Source organism: Nomascus leucogenys, chromosome 8 (assembly GCF_006542625.1).
Source record: "Nomascus leucogenys isolate Asia chromosome 8, Asia_NLE_v1, whole genome shotgun sequence".
Lineage (NCBI taxonomy): Eukaryota > Metazoa > Chordata > Mammalia > Primates > Hylobatidae > Nomascus > Nomascus leucogenys.
This window is the reverse complement of record NC_044388.1, coordinates 86,284,920-86,303,115: the sequence shown is the minus strand read 5'-3', so window position 1 is coordinate 86,303,115 and position 18,196 is coordinate 86,284,920. Positions and strand designations below refer to the sequence as shown.

General features: G+C 37.5%; 1 protein-coding gene across 14 annotated transcripts in view; it reads right to left on the bottom strand.

The window, feature by feature from the left end:
• Positions 1–755: 755 nt before the first annotated feature.
• Positions 756–18,196, bottom strand: part of ELAVL2 (ELAV like RNA binding protein 2) — a 159,281-nt gene continuing 141,840 nt past the window's right edge. For 6 of the 14 annotated variants that reach the window (XM_030817611.1, XM_030817605.1, XM_030817609.1 and 3 more), the window contains 4 exons: positions 15,614–15,767; positions 11,988–12,213; positions 4,102–4,140; positions 756–3,541 (listed from right to left, as the gene is read on the bottom strand). In XM_030817611.1, coding sequence (XP_030673471.1) covers positions 3,211–3,541; positions 4,102–4,140; positions 11,988–12,213; positions 15,614–15,767 — 750 coding nt within the window. In that variant the 3' untranslated portion in view covers positions 756–3,210. The remainder of the gene's footprint in view (positions 3,542–4,101; positions 4,141–11,987; positions 12,214–15,613; positions 15,768–18,196) is intronic. The other 8 variants (XM_030817612.1, XM_030817607.1, XM_030817610.1 and 5 more) reach the window with 3 other exon arrangements.

Here is an 18,196-nt window from a genome sequence, read left to right as displayed (position 1 = left end):
ACCAAAAAAGCCGACAGATACAATAAAATTAAGTCATTCAGTATACTTTGTTTAAAAAAATGAGTGTTTCATTATTATACTCATTTGTCTGAAGTTCTATAGAAGTAGAATCCTTTCACAAAAGATCAGCAGGAAATCTTTTTTTCCTTCACAGATCTGTTAAGGGTGTATACAAGAACTGAACTTGTATGCGAAATACGGGGTTGGCAGAGTTCATGGTTTGTAACGTGTGTGACACACAACAACACTAACTTAACAGAAACTGAATTTGATTTTAGGGAAGAATCTCTTGACAATCTAGCATTTGTGCAAAAAAGTAACTTTCATACACCAACACTTAATCCCATGAGTGAATTAAAGATTGCCAGCGGAAGCCCAGTAAGCTACTTTCCTTCTATTTGGTTTTTAACTCACGTGTAAGGGTGATTATTTGTGCAAAAAGCTGAAGGTTGAATCCCAGCCATAAAATGGTGTCGATATCCAATTTCCCAAACTTTACAACTAGCAGATGAGAGTATGTTCTCCTGTGAGAATTACTCATTTAGCAATATTTGAAAACTAATCAGAAGGTGTCATTCAGTCCAAAAATTTTTTGCACGTTCTACTTCAATTAACTTGCCTTTTGGGATTCTAAGAGGTAACACTGCTTTCCACTAAAACTCTCAGGGAACTTCTTTTAATTCAAGAAAGCAAGTCTGCTTATTAGACTGAGCATAGGTACCCCCGAATTGTGTATAAAGACCTACTCACCACACTGTTCTTTCCCTTCAACTTTGTTTATTGATGTACTGAACATGAAAAAGTACAAAGAATCCAAACACAAAAGAAAACATGTACAGCCTCTTAAATACTCAACAGAATATATTTTCTATTCCAACAGATGTGAATTAAGTCATACTGTACAACTTCAAATAAATACCAGCCTTACATTTTATTAAGTGCTCTGATAAACACTGTAAAGTGAAGCACAATTTGCATGCCCTCTCATCAATGCCTTGGTTTGCTACAGTAGTATAGGAAAGAAGCATGTAGCTGCTGTTTTCCCTTGAGGGAAACCTTATTAATTTTTTTTAAGTATATACATGTATTTTATTTTTTAGTGTTTTTCTTTTTTTAAACGCAGAAGGTTAACTCTGACAATCTAAATGCACCTAAGGATATGAGAAAGTGCTAAGCCAATTGATTTCTGAATAGCATTGAGTGGGTCAGCATGAAAACTCGCTTATTCACTTTAGCACGCGCCTCACAGTATATGTACTGTACTATACTGAAAAATTTTATAACTACAATTTTAAATAATAAAAAATAAAACTCAAAGCAACCGCAAAGATAATGTACAACTATGTTATGCATAGCACATTGCCTGTTCTAAGGGGAAGCATGTGAGCATCTCAGTTTATACAAAAAGCAGGACGTAACTATATAGTTCTCAGTGCATCCTGATGAAGGCATTTTTGCCTTCAGCTTTTTTGAAAATTTATTATAAGCTAGATGCTAATCAGAAAATATTTTGTATTTTTTAAAATTTCTTTCATACATGGTAAAGACTTATTTTATTATTTCCCCAAATAGTGGTTTAAGCATCATACAAAGTTAAATTTCAATAGCATACAGATATTTATGATTTTTGTATGAAAAATGTAAGGAAATTTGTTCAAAACCTATGGTTATACTCATTTTTTTATACCACAAACATATTTATAAACGAAAATGTAGCATCACCATAAACAGCTGAAGCTAGACTATCTACAGACAAAATTAGCAACAAATCTGATGCACTGTAAATTCAAGTCCTCAGGACAACAAAAGTGATTAAGCAAGACCTCAAGTAACAATGTTAATGCCATTTACAAAGGAAAAAACTGATACAAAAACATTCAAAACCTGAACATCACTTGGCATGTAAGGGAAAAAAAAATAAATTAGCTGAAAGGTTCATAAACACAAGGTCTTATTTACATTACACAAAGCTCAGGTGTTAGCCTTGAACGTAACTTTCAAAATACCTTCAAATATATCCAACTCAGATCACTTTTGCTGATTTGCTGCAGTACAAATCATGTGCAACATCTTTTTTCCTTAAGACAAAACAATTCTTCAAACAATACTGCAAGTACATCACTAAACACCATGAGCTCTATCTGAAGGGATTTCTTTAGGAAGAACAGATTTTTTCCCCCATCTCTCGGTAATTTAAATTTCTTGCCTGCTCTTAATATATTCTTTTGTAAATTTTTTTTATTTGTTTCAAAATCACAAATCAATGTGAGCCACCTATCACATAATAACCAGGATGATCAGACGCTCCACTGGTGATTACAAAAATGAAACCAGCAGTGTTTCCCCCCATTGATTCTACTCCTTTCATACAAAGATCTCAAAAGTATTTTCTACACCATAAATCTTTCTAAATTTTCCAACCGCTGCAAATTTCCTGGTAAATTTTAAAAGCTCACTAGGTGTCATATGAAGAGATTTCTCAAAGTATTCAAGTCAAAATATTTGTTCCAGGACCAGTAAAAAGTTTCTCCAAATTTTCTTTTTTATAAAAATAGATGCTTTTTTTAAACCCACATCAAAGAGGCTCTTATCTCTTTGGCAAGGTACTGCTTTACGAAAAGTTCTCCAGTATTCTTACAATAAGCGTTTATAATGTAGCCCCCCCTTCCCCAACCCAAATCATAATTACAAAATAAATACTGTTTTAAACTTCATAAATAAAAATGTAAACTTCAAAATACTTTTCTTAAACAGACATAACAGCAATGCTTTAAATGTAAACCAAACGCAAAGCTAATCAGGAAAAGGAAAAAAAGGGGGGAAAAAAAGACACAACCAACTGAAGAATTACAACACAAAGCCTCAATATTTACTCACAGGTTCAAGGCAGTTATGTAAAAAGAAAAGAAATGTCTTCCCTTAGCTGAAACACTTTAAAAGGTCCACCTTCTTCAAAGAAGGCAATAGAATGCAATGTGACAGGTAAAAACCCTGTACCTCTTGTCCATATTCAAACATAAAAGATATTTAAGAAGTTTTAATTCAAATACTAGCAATAAAAAATCTCACATATTTCTTAGGATGCTAAGTAGTCGTTTTATCCCCATCTCAACACTGACTTACAAAGACATTTACTAATGTATAAAGTTTCTCTTAACTTGCCTTTGTTGTATAGTTTTCATATATAAATGGACTGAGGACAAGAGCTCATTAGGCTTTGTGCGTTTTGTTTGTCTTAAAGGAGACCTGCAGTACTCTGTCTCCCAGACGGTATCCATTGAGGCTAGCTATCGCCATGGCAGCCTCATCATAGTTTGTCATAGTCACAAATCCAAAACCTTTGCATTTATTGGTGTTAAAGTCACGGATGACCTTCACATTGGTGACAGCTCCAAAAGGCCCAAACATTTGCCACAGGATACTCTCATCTGCGTCAGGAGCCAGGTTGTACACAAATATACACCACCCTGTTCCAGGGTGCCCAGGGATATTAATTCCAGCCAAACTGGTCATTCCGTCAATGGTCATTGGAGAAAACCTACTAAACAGAATAGGAAATACACACATACACACAAAAAATAAAAACAGAGGTTGGTTATAGCAATAAACTTATACCTTTTCCATCCCCAAGAATTTTAATAATTCTCCTCCCCCAACAAATACATAAACTATTTCATGTTTTGACCAAGGTCTGTGTGTGGCTTTGCAGTGACATGCTAGACTACTGAGATATTAATAAGTTATGAAATGACCATTATTCACTGTACTAAATATCATCCACAATAGCAAAGAAATATATTTAGAACTGGCTTCATGAATTAAGCAGGATTGGCAGGGGAAGGGATCAACACATATGTAAACATGCTATAACGTCGTAACGTAATATGAAACAAATGATGGGTTTTTAAAAGACCAGGTGGCATCTGGTGGTATAAAAATTTCTTGAGTCAATTGTGCTTCGAAGAGCAGCTTTTCATTAGGTTGCACATGCAAAATAAAACCCAACAAAAACTTATGAGGGGTGTGAATGGCACTCCCAAAATCAAAGAAACCAATCAACTGTGGAAAGGGATTATGAGTATCATGAACCTCTATCATTACCTCTTTACTCCATAAGCCATATTGAGCAGATTGTCCAACCTGCAAAACACACATTTAGCAAACTTCAGTTTTTAATTTTTCCCCTTGATGTTCAAGAAAGCTGGGCTCATTACTGCCATCTTCCGAGGGGATATCTGTACACTGATTATATGTGAAGTCTCAGAATGCTGGGTCTTTTTACATTAACGAATGGTTTCTCTCTACAAGGGTCAGTACATTGGACACAGTGATGGTCATCTGAGGATACCTTTCAGAAAGGAAGTGTGAAAGCTCTGGGATAGTTAACTTTAGGGTTCTCATCAGGTAGCTTTAAAGTGATCAATGTATAGCTACATGTTCTTTATATTACTTTTGATTTTCACAACTCTGTTGGTGCCTGCAGATACCTAAGGCACACAGGGTTTAAGTGGCTTGCTCAAGACCACAGGGCTAGTAAATTATGGCATTGATATTCAAACTCTGCAGGTTACAGAATTCTATATATTTTCCTTTCATTTCCCAAGTTTGAAGGACTTTCATCTCTTAGAATCAAGGAGGTATAATTACAGGTAGAAAACAACCTTATTATAGACAACCCAAGCTAACCCTCCCATTTCTCAAATGTGCTCAGCTGAGGTCTAGAGAAGGAAAAAAGAAAAATCCACCACTCTAGTGTGCAGCAAAGCCAGGAGTTCAGATCCTGATCTGGATGCTGTATTCAAATTACGCTACAGGAAGTGTGTCCTACTCAGTTTTCAAAGGTCAAGTAGGAAACAAAACAAGCCAGTCTGAGCCTCACTTAAAATGTTTACAGAAAGTAAATAGGGGTGAGGGTGGGGGTGTCAGTACTCTTTAAAACAAAACCTTCTACCTTTTTCCTATATCAAAAATTAGTTTTACAGCATTTGACTCTTCTTTATCAGTTTCAAAACACCACTCTAATGTCCCAAATTTCCACAGCACTTACCAACTAATTACGTGTTTTGAGGAGGAGGCATAACTTAATACATAGCCCACAATCACCCTCAACTACTACAATGCTCAACGCTTTCCAAAGACATCCCAGGGTTGTCCCTCTAGGACTGGGGGTGGGGGTGAGAATTTTTTCTTTAACACCTGTGAAAGGTAAGTTTGAAAAGTCTCAACCCTATCCCCTAACCTGTGGCATCAAGTCACGCTAAAGTATACATGAAAAAGCAACTCCTTTTAGTTTTGTAAAAGCCAAAACACATCTCATCTGGTCTTTCAGAATGGGGAAAAATACAGCCTCCCACATCCCTGCCCTCAGTCTCCACTGAATATTTTGTTTTGTAAAGATGAAAAGAACTGAGCTTATGCAAAGTGTAAGGAAACAGAACAGACCACAATGACAAAAGATCTTTGTGTGTGTGTGTGTGCGTGTTGTGTTTGTGTGTGTGCCTTGACCCACCACCCTCTCATTGCACCACTGAGCACAAGCCAGGGTCACTGATAGTTTATAATAAATATGTGATGATCAAATAAAGACAATGAGGTTCCCAAAATTATTGTCAACTTAGTCCAGAATGAAAACTACTAAGAGGATTGGTTGGGTGACCTTGTCTGCACATAAGTAAAAAGAGTACATATGTGGGGTTTTATTTTTTGCAGAGATGAGTATAGTCAAAGATGCCATGCCTTTATAGTCAAGAATAAGGGTCACAAATATCAGCAATAAAGACAAACACATATTAGCATCACCAATCATAAAGGAACAATACTATTTTATCAAATTGCTGGAATGATCAATACAGAATGCATGTGGCATATGCTACCTGTAGAACAGAACAGCATATTGAGGTCTCCAACCAAAGTGCTAGAAGACTCAGAATGTAGAGGCACCTTATCAATTCACTCATAAGTTACACCATCTATGCCCATTAATTGCATCCAGGTAGGGACAGGTCACGCATTGCTACCACCCACTCAGGACACCAAGCATACGCCCAGAGACAGATGAGTTTTGAGAATTTTCAAACAGGGTAGAAATCAAATCTGCCCCTGAAGTGAATTACAGTCAGGCATTGTTTAACAATGGGGATATGTTCTGAAAATGTGTCACTAGGTGATCTCGTTGTTGTACGACCATAGAATGTACTTATATAAACCTAGATGGTAATAGCCTACCACACACCTAGCTATATGGCATAGGCTATGGCTCCCAGTCTACAAACCTGTATAACATGTTACTGTACTGAATACTGTAGGTAATTCTAACACAATGCTAAGTATTGTGTATTTAACCATATCTAAACACAGAAAAGGTAACGCATTGCACAATATTAGGATGACTATGGTATCACTAGACAATAGGAATTTTTTGCAGTCTACTATATTATGGGACCAAGGTCGTACATGTGATTGACTGAAACGTTACGTGACGCATGACTGTACACGCAATGAGGGAGAAATATTTCGTGTTCCATCCTCCATCTCCCCCACTTCCACCTCTGGCATCTCCAGACAGGAGGTCTGGAATTTTTATAACAGGATCTCTGAGGACCCTCCAAATTATGATAGGGTATCTTTTTTACCCTATCTGTGAAGTTTTGTATGATACCATGATCTTCACTGATTTCTTCACTTTTCTCTCGTTTTAGAAAAAAAATTGGTCCTTTGGAACTAAGCCAAGTTATCCACTCTAATCTTTCTTCTCCTCCAACGCCAGCGAGAGTAGGGAGAAGCATGGAACCTAGAAAACAGGGCCCAGGCACTGCTGAAACCCCCTGCCTGTATGCAGCTGGGCCCAGAAGTATTTCCTAGCTTTCTCAGTGCCACATATTCATGTTTCCCACGGGAGTTCAGAAAAGGCAGCGGGTGCTCCACATGGGCACCACTCACTCCAAATCTAGTAGCATAGGCTGTTGTAAGAGAAAATGGTGCAGCAACTCAAACACAAGGACTACTACAAGCCCCTAGAAATATGTCTTTTCTGGGTCTGTCCACTGCTCAAGGACATCTTTTTATTTTATTTATTTATTTTTGAGACGAAGTCTCGCTCTGTCGCCCAGGCTGGAGTGCAGTGGCGTGATCTCGGCTCACTGCAAACTCCACCTCCTGGGTTCACACCATTCTCTGGCCTCAGCCTCTCGAGTAGCCGGGACTACAGGCACCCACCGCCATGCCCGGCTAATTTTTTTTGTATTTTTAGTAGAGACAGGGTTTCACCATGTTAGCCATGATGGTCTCGATCTCCTGACCTCGTGGATCTGCCTGCCTTGGCCTCCCAAAGTGCTGGGATTACAGGAGTGAGCCACCACGCCCAGCCATCTTTTATTTATGGTCATTTATAAATGGAAGTCAATTTTTAAATGGAGAGCAAGCTAGCTGCCTCCAGAATAACTGAGAGAGGGGTGTGGATGATAATGTAGTACATCATGGAAAGTAAATATTAAAGTATCCATTAAATATATATTTAAAATAAAAAATAAAATAAGTATGTATTTAAAATAAAGTATTTTTTACTTATATTTAATAGATGCACTGAACCCAGTACCCTCTCAGACCTGCCTCCCTGGGGGAAGACTGAGCAAGCATCGAAGGGGAGAGGTGGCCAGTGGCACTCTCCCCTGCTCTTTAGCCTGAACAAAATCCATTTTACAAATAAGACAGATATGGAGGATTAGACTGGATAACCTGCTTTAATTAAAATGACCTTCATTTAAAGAAAAAGTAACTTAAAAAAAGATTACTACAAATATAAATCAGAGTAAAGAATGGTACCAGTAAGGGAAATACAAGTAAATAAGAAAAGGGAGAGCCGATTATTTCTCCTATTCTTAGTACAAGCTACATTATAAGGTTAGACACAAGATAATCCAACATGGATCACATGAAGTCAGATGAGATATCTGAAATTATTTTATGGTCCTGCTTTAAAAGAAATTTATTAAGATATTAGGTACATGGAAAATGAAGCCAACCAGTACAGTAATTAACAAGACATTAATATGTTGATTGTCTCATTTTTATCCTTTTTTATGTCTGATTAGAGTTTATAATTTAATGAATAGCACAAGCCTATGTACATATGTAATTTATGAAAAAGGCACATAGGAGAGATATGTGTATGAACATTTTTCTATCAACAGGACCACAGCTCCAATTATAACTTGTCAAAATTTTGAACAGAACCATGTATCAGGTAGATCATTCCTATTTTAAAGCTAGGTGTTTATAAGTAGAAAATAAAAATAAAGTACCTGCCTAATTTCTAAAAAAATTAGCTGATGGACTATGGGAAGGCCTACATTTAAGTAAGGGGAAATGTGAACCCAATTAAAGTCACAAATAAAAATATGAAGATTAGTTATTGATGGGTAAGAAAATATACTCGAAATCCCACAAATAATGATTATCAAAATCTCTCCAAAGCGCCAACCAAGAACTGCTTGGAAATTATCCACAACAAGACCATCTTCTTACTGCCTTACTGCCTTATTCAATTAGATGGTATCATCTGTCCTCTAAGAAAGGGGAAAATTATTTAAGGGGATTGATACCAGTTTCTTCCAAAAGGAAATTGTGATAATGCAACCAGCACATCATGCCTTAAAGGCAACTCAAGTGCTGATTTAAAAGGCTTTTTAAAAAATGCATAAAGGCTCATAGAAGCAGGCACACAGGTCATTAGACTAGATCATATTCGATAAAATTAAAGCTGTTTCACAGAAAAGAACATGAAAAAATCTGGCTGAAAGTTTAATTTTGATATCATGTCCCAAGAATATACTTAAGGGGCTTGAATTACACCATCCATCCAAATAAACAAGGCTTGTCCTATTTTGAAAACTGCAGTCAATTAAATAAGCGTATTAGACCAGCAGTGCTCATATTACAATATTCTCTAATTATTCACATAGGGTGACTAAGCCATAAACCTCACAAACCCACCTTTAAACTTAACCCTTATTACACAGATTTTTAAGTTTTTTGACCTTAAAAGATACGGCTCATACTTTATGATTATTAAAAGTATTCTTGACTATAATACATATAACTTATATTGCTCAATCTCTCTCAACTCCCAAGGTACTATGATAACATAAAAATACAGTGAGAAATTTTCTACATGTCTACTGAAAGGTGACAAAAACTCAAGGCAAGAGCATTAAAACACAAATATCAGGGACAAAATAGATCTGTGCGATGATTTAGACTCGAACTATAGAAAAGAGCAAAATACCAACAAAACATGCAAGCCCTTAATTCAAGTGTCTTTATGAGTTGAAAGAAGAAGGGGGAGTGGGGCGGAAATCAAGATAATGACAGCCAAGTTCAATATACTGTATTAAAGAAAAGCATCAAACATCAGGTTAAACCTGAAATCTGATTTCTTCCAACACACCCAATCTAGATCAAACACTATCTCTGAGCACACTAACTCGTTCATATTTTATTATCTGGACAGGGATCACGGCAGGAATGAGAAATGCGGTGAACGGGACAACAGTTAAAAATCTGAAGAGAGAATAACAATTTCTCCCATTTTCTGAAACCAAGTTTCCCTTACAACTGACAATCTCTTATTCTCTTCTTCTAAAATGTCTTTCTATAGGAGTCAAGGAAAAAGAATTTTCAAGTTAATGGTAACATATGGTACTAAAAGATAAAAACACAGAATGGGCCAGAAAAAGATAATTAAATTTGACCATAAGAACATCCTGTAAAGCTTTACCCAACCAAAAATAAAAAGCACAGAGCCTGCAGGGATGGAGGCTAGGTAAACCTAAGGGCTGACCACCCATCAACAACCTAGCACCTGAGTCACCTATAAGCCTTGCCATTTCAATAATCAGGCACTCTCCCAAATCCTGTCTTCTCAATCTTCCTAAGAATTCGATCTTGATTCCAAGAACTTTGTTTTATCTAATAACTATCAAACAAAACCACTGCTTCAATCTGGAAAAAAAAAAAAAGTAACTGACTAATATAGCTTTCCACTAACAGCAAACATTTTATAACTTTACAATGTTAAAAATCAACCAATATATTTTGAAGAACTTTCTTCTATCTAAACTCGAGATCATTTTCAAGGCCCCAAAGAGCTCTGAAATTAACTGGACAAGCTGCCTAGGAAATACCTGTAAAATTCCTTCAGGCTTGTTCATCCTATGTTTGCAATTTAAAAAAGCATATTTATACATATATTATTCACTTAAGATGTCACAGAGGAAACCTCTGTGCAGAAAAAGGGCTTTCTTTGTGAGACTTCTTTCTCCACAAAGGCAAGCATCAAGCAGCCCCAAGCATCTCCCACTCTAGTCTGATCACCACTACCACGGGAAGTCAAAGGTGGCAACGGTTTTTTTTTTTTTTTTTAAATACCAATGCCTTTTCCTCACAGCAGAGCATGAAGTACAAGGCTCAATCCACTGGCAACCTAGTAACTCAGAGTTCAGATGTAGCCTTTTGACAGTACCACCTCTTCTCCCACAGGAAAGGCCAACTTAAGTTGAAATTTAATGTGGCATTCATAACAAATTTCCTTCTCATATCTCAAGCAACATAATTCAGTATTTTTTAAAAGGAGCTACTTTAACTGATTTTATCTCCACTCTCTTCAGCACTGCAAATATTCCAATGAAAAAAATAAATGCATAGATTTAAGCTAGAAAACGTAACTCCTGATCTTATTAGGTTATATTTGTGATTATATTTTTGGTAATTAACTACTCTGTCCCGTGAATGAAATAAATAAAATTGATACGCACTTGGAAATGATTTTTAAAAATCAGTGTGGGGTTAGATAGCATTCTGGGTGTAGTATACCATATGGCCAAAAAGGATATTTAAAAATGTCCTGGAAAATAAAAACTGCATGACTTGCTTATGAAACCAAAAACTCTCTGCTCTGCTTAACTTCTTAAAGTCATTGTTCTTCTCACATGCAGATTAGGAGATTTTTTGAATGACTCCTGGTTTGTTATCCCAGGATCAGAATAAAACTTAAAAAGTTAGAATATGTACTCCTGTCATTGAGATACAGTGTCTTCTTTGGGCTAAAGCCACGGTCATTCTATGGACTATAGAGAGGTCAGTGAATTACAACCAACAGGCCAAATGGAGACTGCCTCTCACCTGTTGCTGTATGCGCTATAAGCTAAGAATGGCTTTTACATTTTTAACAGGTTGTTTAAAAACAAAAACAAGACAGATGCAACAGTGACCATAACCCATAAAGTTAAATATTTACTATCTGGTACTTTACAGAGAAAGTCTGCCAACCTGTTTGTAAACAATTTTAAAAAGGAAGAGAGGAACTTCATTTGTAGAAACTTAACGTAGTCACACAGGTTATATATTCTTAATGGTGCACATACTATAAAGTGAAGTAACAGAAACAGCTTGACCTAAAAATTGACACATGAGAATAAAATCTTTTAAGAACAAAAAGAGGAAATCTGAAGCCCTGGAAACAATTCAGATAACCCCAGAAATCTACAGATTAGAATTTCTCAACCACAGCATTATTGATGCTTGGGGCCAGGTAACTTCTTGTTGTTGGGGCTATGTTGTACATTGTAATAGCTTAGCAGCATTCCTGACCTCTACCATTAGATGCTACTAGCACCCCCACAAGTTGTGCCAACATGACCAACATGAATACCTCTAGACATTGCCAAATGTTCCCTAGGAGTCAAAATCACCCTTGGTTAAGAATCACTGCTGTAGGTTACTGTCCTTTGGTCCCCACCTTCAATATTAGCAAAAGACACTATTTCTCAAGTAGATTCTCTCTGTGCCCATGGAGAAGAAAAATTAATAATAATAAAAGCAACAACACTGACAAAAGCAAACCAGAGATCCTGTCAATAAAGTACTGGACAGTAAACCTGAGTATTCTCTTTCAGTTTGGTAGCTGGGCACAAGAACCAAACCAGACTTACCTAAAACGCTGTGCCTGCTGAGCTAGCGGTCCTGGATACCTTCTGTTTGGAGACTGGTACAGCTGGGAAAGGATGGCCTGATTGGTTTTTTGGCTTGGATTATTAGCAAACTTTACAGTGATTGGCTCCGTGGCACCGGGAGGTTTCTGGCCATTTAGGCCTTTGATAGCTTCTTCTGCCTCAATTCGCTTGTCAAATCGAATAAACCCTACACCCCTTGATATGCCTATGGTAGATTTGAGTAAAGATTTGGAAAGAGGGAACAGAAGGAGAAGGGAAGGAGAGAAGAAAGGACACATTAATTTTTCCTTCTCGAGAACATGTTTTCACCTACATATAATATTTGCCACAAAATCACACCAGGAGGAAACCTTCCCCTTAACTTATTAGCCATTCAGTTTAGAATCACCATTTTGCATTTTTAGAAAAATGCGTGTCACTTACATAATCTGAGTACCCATTATCACATGCATTCCAATCAGCTAAGACAAGAAAGCACAGGCATGTCCATGTTTTCTCTCTCTCCCACCTCCCTCCCGTACACTCTTTTAATGTCAACAGTATACTGGAGCTCCATTTTTCAAATTGTGCTATTGGATAAGCAGCTCAGAAATAAGGGACACAGTAGTTCCTGTCCTTGAAACAAGGAGAACAGAAAGAAGAATTTGCTAAAAATGCTACAAAGCTATGCTAAAAATACATACGCTGTGGTAGAAAGACATTTCGGTTGAAATTTTAAATAATATATTCAGCTTAATAATATTGCATAGGATATAGGTCCTTTAGGAAAAAAATGCCTGAAAATGTTCTTCCAGTTCTCTGAAGCTCTCTTGTGCTTCTAACTAGCTATATTTTATTACAGAAAAATATTATATGGAGAAAAAGAAAAGACCTAGATTTTAAAAATAAATAAACTTCTAGAAGTAAAGCATCAAAGCTTTCTGACCTCAGCAGCATCACTCCTGACTACAGAAGATCACTCCCTGCCCCACATTCTCCCTGGTGTGAAAGACACAAATGGGAAAGAAGGACAGCCAAGAACCTTTCCAGATTATGAAAAATTGTAGAGGGAAACCCAGCTTATTCCATTTAATTAGTGTGAACAGGCTAGTGGGGTGGCCACAGCTGGTCATCATGAGATAAGCAGTGGCAGGGAAATTTTTTTTGGCAAGTAAATGAGTACTAGCAGGACCAGATTAGACTAGTAGCAAGAAAGTATAGATGATTCAGAGGATGTCAGTGAAGAAAAAATAACAGGGGTTACTAAGAAAGGTATGCAGAGAAAAAGCACTGGACCATCGTGCTTGGAGGAACTGAAAAAAAAAATGGAAGGTCTACTTGCTTTAAAATTAATACTGTGTAAGGTCAATGACTTAGAATTTTCTAATGAAGATAAAGCATATTTTCCATATATGCGTATCTAAGACAGCCCCTATCACTTTACCTTTTCTATTTAAAGAGCATACATTGCACATTATTACCACCTGATGGCTGAATAAGAAAATTGCAGGGTTTCATTTTTCATTTCAGGTAAATTCAGTAAGTTCACTTTGAAAGCCTTAAGTATGAAGAATAAACAGTGAAATGATAGCAAATCCTTTCACTTATCTACTAGCGCCTATTAAGAATTAATAACCCCTAGAACTTAGCTGTTCCATTAGAAAAGCATCAGATTAGCAAAAAAACAGCCTCTACACAGCTTGAGTCACCTAAACCAGTGGTCCTCCTACTTAAGCATATATAAGAACAACCTGTGGATCACCCTCAGATTTATTCAGTAGGTTCTGAATGAAGCCCAAGAATTTGCATTTTCGGCAGGGTTCCAGAAGACTGCTGATACTGCAGGTGTGGGACACATACTTGAGAACCGCTGACTAAAACAAGCTAGGTCCACCTGTGATGGACTAGCAGGTAAAAGATGAGATGCACTTTAGTGTCACAGGTGAAACCTACTCTCAATTCACAAGATCTCAGAATGAATGAATTAGAAAGCATAAGTGAAATAAAATAGATTTTTTGTTGCTTTGAACAAATTCATCTGTATTTCTAGGCCTGGATTTCTATTTAACACCATTATTAGTCTATGTGATAACAACACAGGGTGGCCATGTATGAGTATTATGAATTAACTAACACGGTTAAGGAGGCTGTATTTTATATACTCTCACTTGACTAAATATTCTCATGACAGCAAAATCTTTAGGCTACTCTCCCAGGCATGCATATAGTGCTAGCTCTCTCTACTCAGAACTCTAAAGGTGGTGCTTCTTATGAAGCCAATTAACAGCACAGAGGCAGGTAATATGGGCTCCTCTGATTAGATTCAGATCAACTAAATGGATCTTCAATTGATGAATGAAAAATCTGGCTCGATTTTCTTCTGAAGTCTTTGCTTTAAAAGAATTAGACATTGTAATATACAACATGTCTCCAAGGTATTATTATTATTATTATTATTATGTGGGTGGGTGGGGGGAGAAACAGTGAGGAGAAAAGCTACCTTAAAAAAAACAACAGAAACAACCTCACAAATCTTCATGTGGCTGCTTCAGTCTGTGGTACTACAGCTAATATTTCCTCCTCACAATGTTTCTCTATTTTTTTTTAACTGTTTACTAAAGAACAAGTATTGCTTTCATTTTATTTTTTACTTATTTTTTGAAATGGAGTTTCACTCTTGTTGCCCAGGCTGGAGTGCAATGGCATGATCTCAGCTCACCATGACCTCCGCGTCCGGGGTTCAAGTGATTCTCCTGCCTCAGCCTCCCGAGTACCTGGGATTACAGGCATGCGCCATTACACCCAGCTAATTTTGTATTTTTAGTAGAGATAGGGTTTCTCCATGTTGGTCAGGGTGGTCTTAAACTCCCAACCTCAGGTGATCCACCCACCTCAGCCTCCCAAAGTGCTTGGATTACAGGCATGAGCCACTGTGCCTGGCCAAGTATTGCTTTTATAATAGGAAACTGTATCTGTATTTTATTTTGAAAATCCATAATCAAATCTATATTGCTAGCTCTTTAAACTAAGATTTGGCAGAACAACTCCCTTACATTAAAGAGTTTTAATGAACATTTTAGTCTTCCCATTTCAGTTGGGCTAACAGTGATATTAGGAATAAAATAAATTGTTAACATTCAAAATTTCATACTCTTACATATGCCCATACAGCACAGCATGAACCTGGAAAACAGCCTGAACGGCAATTACCAGTGTGGATGTAGTGTAATCCTCCCTTGGAGAACTAGCTGCACACTGCTGCATTAAGCTTCGCTTTTTGACAAAAGAAAGATTGTTTATTAGTACTTTATAAGCAGGATGGGGGCTTTTATCACACAGTGGCTTGGAAATGAAGATTATAGCATCTATAAATTTATTACAAGCCATGAAACAGGTTTCAAACCTGCACCTTCAGGGTGGAAATGACTCAAGCACGCTCACTATACTCCACAATCTATTTTTATCCATGCATATTTATGAACAATTCCAGCAGAAAATTGCATTTTCTGGCCCACATATACCTTTGATATGTTCTAGAGGCAAGACTGCTACATGGAAAGACAGAGTATTTCACAATCTGCTAGTCAGAGACAGGGAAAGACTGTCCGGAGCGGCTGTCTACTCACCAGTGACCTGGTCGACAAGAATACGAGAAGTAATAATGCGTCCATATTGTGAAAAAAGCTGTTCCAACTCCTTCTGGGTCATTGTTTTTGGAAGTCCGCTGACATATAAATTTGCATCTCTGATAGAAGCTGAACTTGGGCGAGCATAGGAAACCTGGAAAAGGAAAATAAAATTAAATGTATATGCACGCTCACTCACCTCCCTTTAGAAACTCAAAAACTGCCTCAGTAACTTTCCCATGAACAGCATAGAACACTGAAGTTCAAGCAAGTCAGGTGCTAACTGCTTTATTCATTTCCAGGAAAATTCTAGACAAATGGGTAGCAGTATTCCCATTCCCTCTCCCCTAGGTGGAGAGGGGAGAGTATCTGTAATATGCTGGACTAGCCTACTGCAAGGGACAGAAATTTCACAATATAGCCCATCCTCCAGATTATTACTAAAAATGGTCAATGGGTCTGGGATCAATTTGCAGAGGTATAGTGATATAACGACTGCCTGCTCATTTTATCATTGGTACCCATCTTTAATCCAGTTTTAATTCACTAAAATTTAAAGTTCTTAAAACAGACCAGTGGTGCACATAGCACAGTACTATTCACGATAATAGGCTGTCTTCTGTGGGGCCAAACCCCTAGAGCAGTGGTCCCCAACCTTTTTGGTACCAGGGACTGGTTTTGTGGAAGACAATTTTTCCATGGACCGTGGTGGGGGATGCATTAGATTCTCATAAAAACCACACAATCTAGATTCCTTGCATGTGCAGTTCCAAATAGGGTTTGTGCCCTGATGAGAATCTAATGCTGCAGCTAATCTGACAGGAGGTGGAGCTCGGGCAATAATGCTGGCTCACCTGCTGCTCACCTCTGGCTGTGTGCACCGGTTCCTAACAGGCCACGGACCGGTATGGGTCCATGGCCAGGGGTTGGGAACACCTGCCCTAGAATAGGGATTTAGGCCCAATCATTCAAAGCTTAAAGATTCCAAATTCATGGAGACATTTTTGTTTTCTAGCCTCTCCCATCTGTGTGGGTGGGAGTGCTACACTTCTAAAAAAAAATTCACCCTTATCAGTGAGTACGTTCTTTTGATGTACGCCATATGATTGTCCATAAATTCCCAGAAATTTGAATGTGTGAACAAGCCCTCATTATTCTTTGTCTGTTGTCTTCTCATCCACAGGTCTTTTTAACCCTGATTTTCAAAAGGTCTTAAGTCCCTATAATTAACTCTACCTGCCACTGTATGTACTTTCAAAGAGTTCCATGTCTTTGAGATACGGTATACAAAATCCCACAAGGAAGAAAGAGAAAATAGGTCTGCATGTATTTGTTTATAATCATCATTCCTCATGTCAACTCTGTGAGGCAAGAAACCACATCATTCTTGGTCATCACCGTATCCTCAATGCCTAGTGAGCGCCTGACATGTGATAGATGCTAACGCATTTGGTGAGTAAGGCCCATCCAATAGTACCCCATTGATCATGCAGATCCACAACGGCTTACTGAACCAGAGCATTTAAGGGTCAGTTCAAGTCATCCAGATCTCCTGCCCCAATTGTAATTGATGACTCTCTGCCTATAACCTATCTGCCAACACTTAGTCTCATGAGCTATTTCTGATCGCATTCCCTTTGGTTTAGCTATAATATTCTGGACTAGCCTACTTCAAGGGACAGAAATTCCACAATATACCCCCATCCTCAGATTATAACTAAAAATGGTCAATGTGTCTGGGATTGATTTGCTGAGGTAAAGCGATAACTACTGCCTGCTCATTTTATTACTGGTACCCATCTTTAATCCAGTTAAAAACAAACTTTCCCAATTTACACTAATACTTAAATAAGTTTTAGTATGAAGCACCAAACATTTTCCCCATAATTTGAATTGTGCCCACAGCTCTCTGTTGCCACTTTTTCTTGGCTTTCCAGAAAAAAATATAAGCCAGATTTTATACTACTTTATAAAGACCTCGTTATCTTTCACACCCCTGCCCCAATGGTGTTAACATTTAATACTCTTCTTTATTCAAACCGTTTGCTCATTAACAAGTGAAAATATACCTGTTGTTCCAAAGGCTATATTTGGAAGTTATATTAGCACTGTCCTGTCCTACAGAAGAAACAAGGAATTTGGAATAGTGGTGGAGAAAACATACATATGCTACTTTTTTATTTTTTCTATGCCTAAATACTTAAGAACAATGAAGACTGGGGAACTTCAATGTAAGTGAAAAACAAGTGGCCAATTTCAAGTGATTAATGTAACTTAGATGGAATCAAATCTTGGGATTGCTATAAACTGATGAAACAAGGCCAATGAATTATATATGCATTCAGTAATATGAATCAATGAAAACTTAATTTCCTTTCTGATGTAAGATTCTCAATTATCCAGAAAAGCTGAAACCACACCAGTTGGGACATGCATCCGTATCTAGGATTCTATGGCTTTATTGCCACAGGAGGGAGCACTCAACAAGTCAGCTGTTACTCTGTTCCAGATCATGTGACTGAAGTACTCCCATTATGAAGAGCCATGTCCCACGGGCTCCAGGGCAGGCATCTACACATTCTC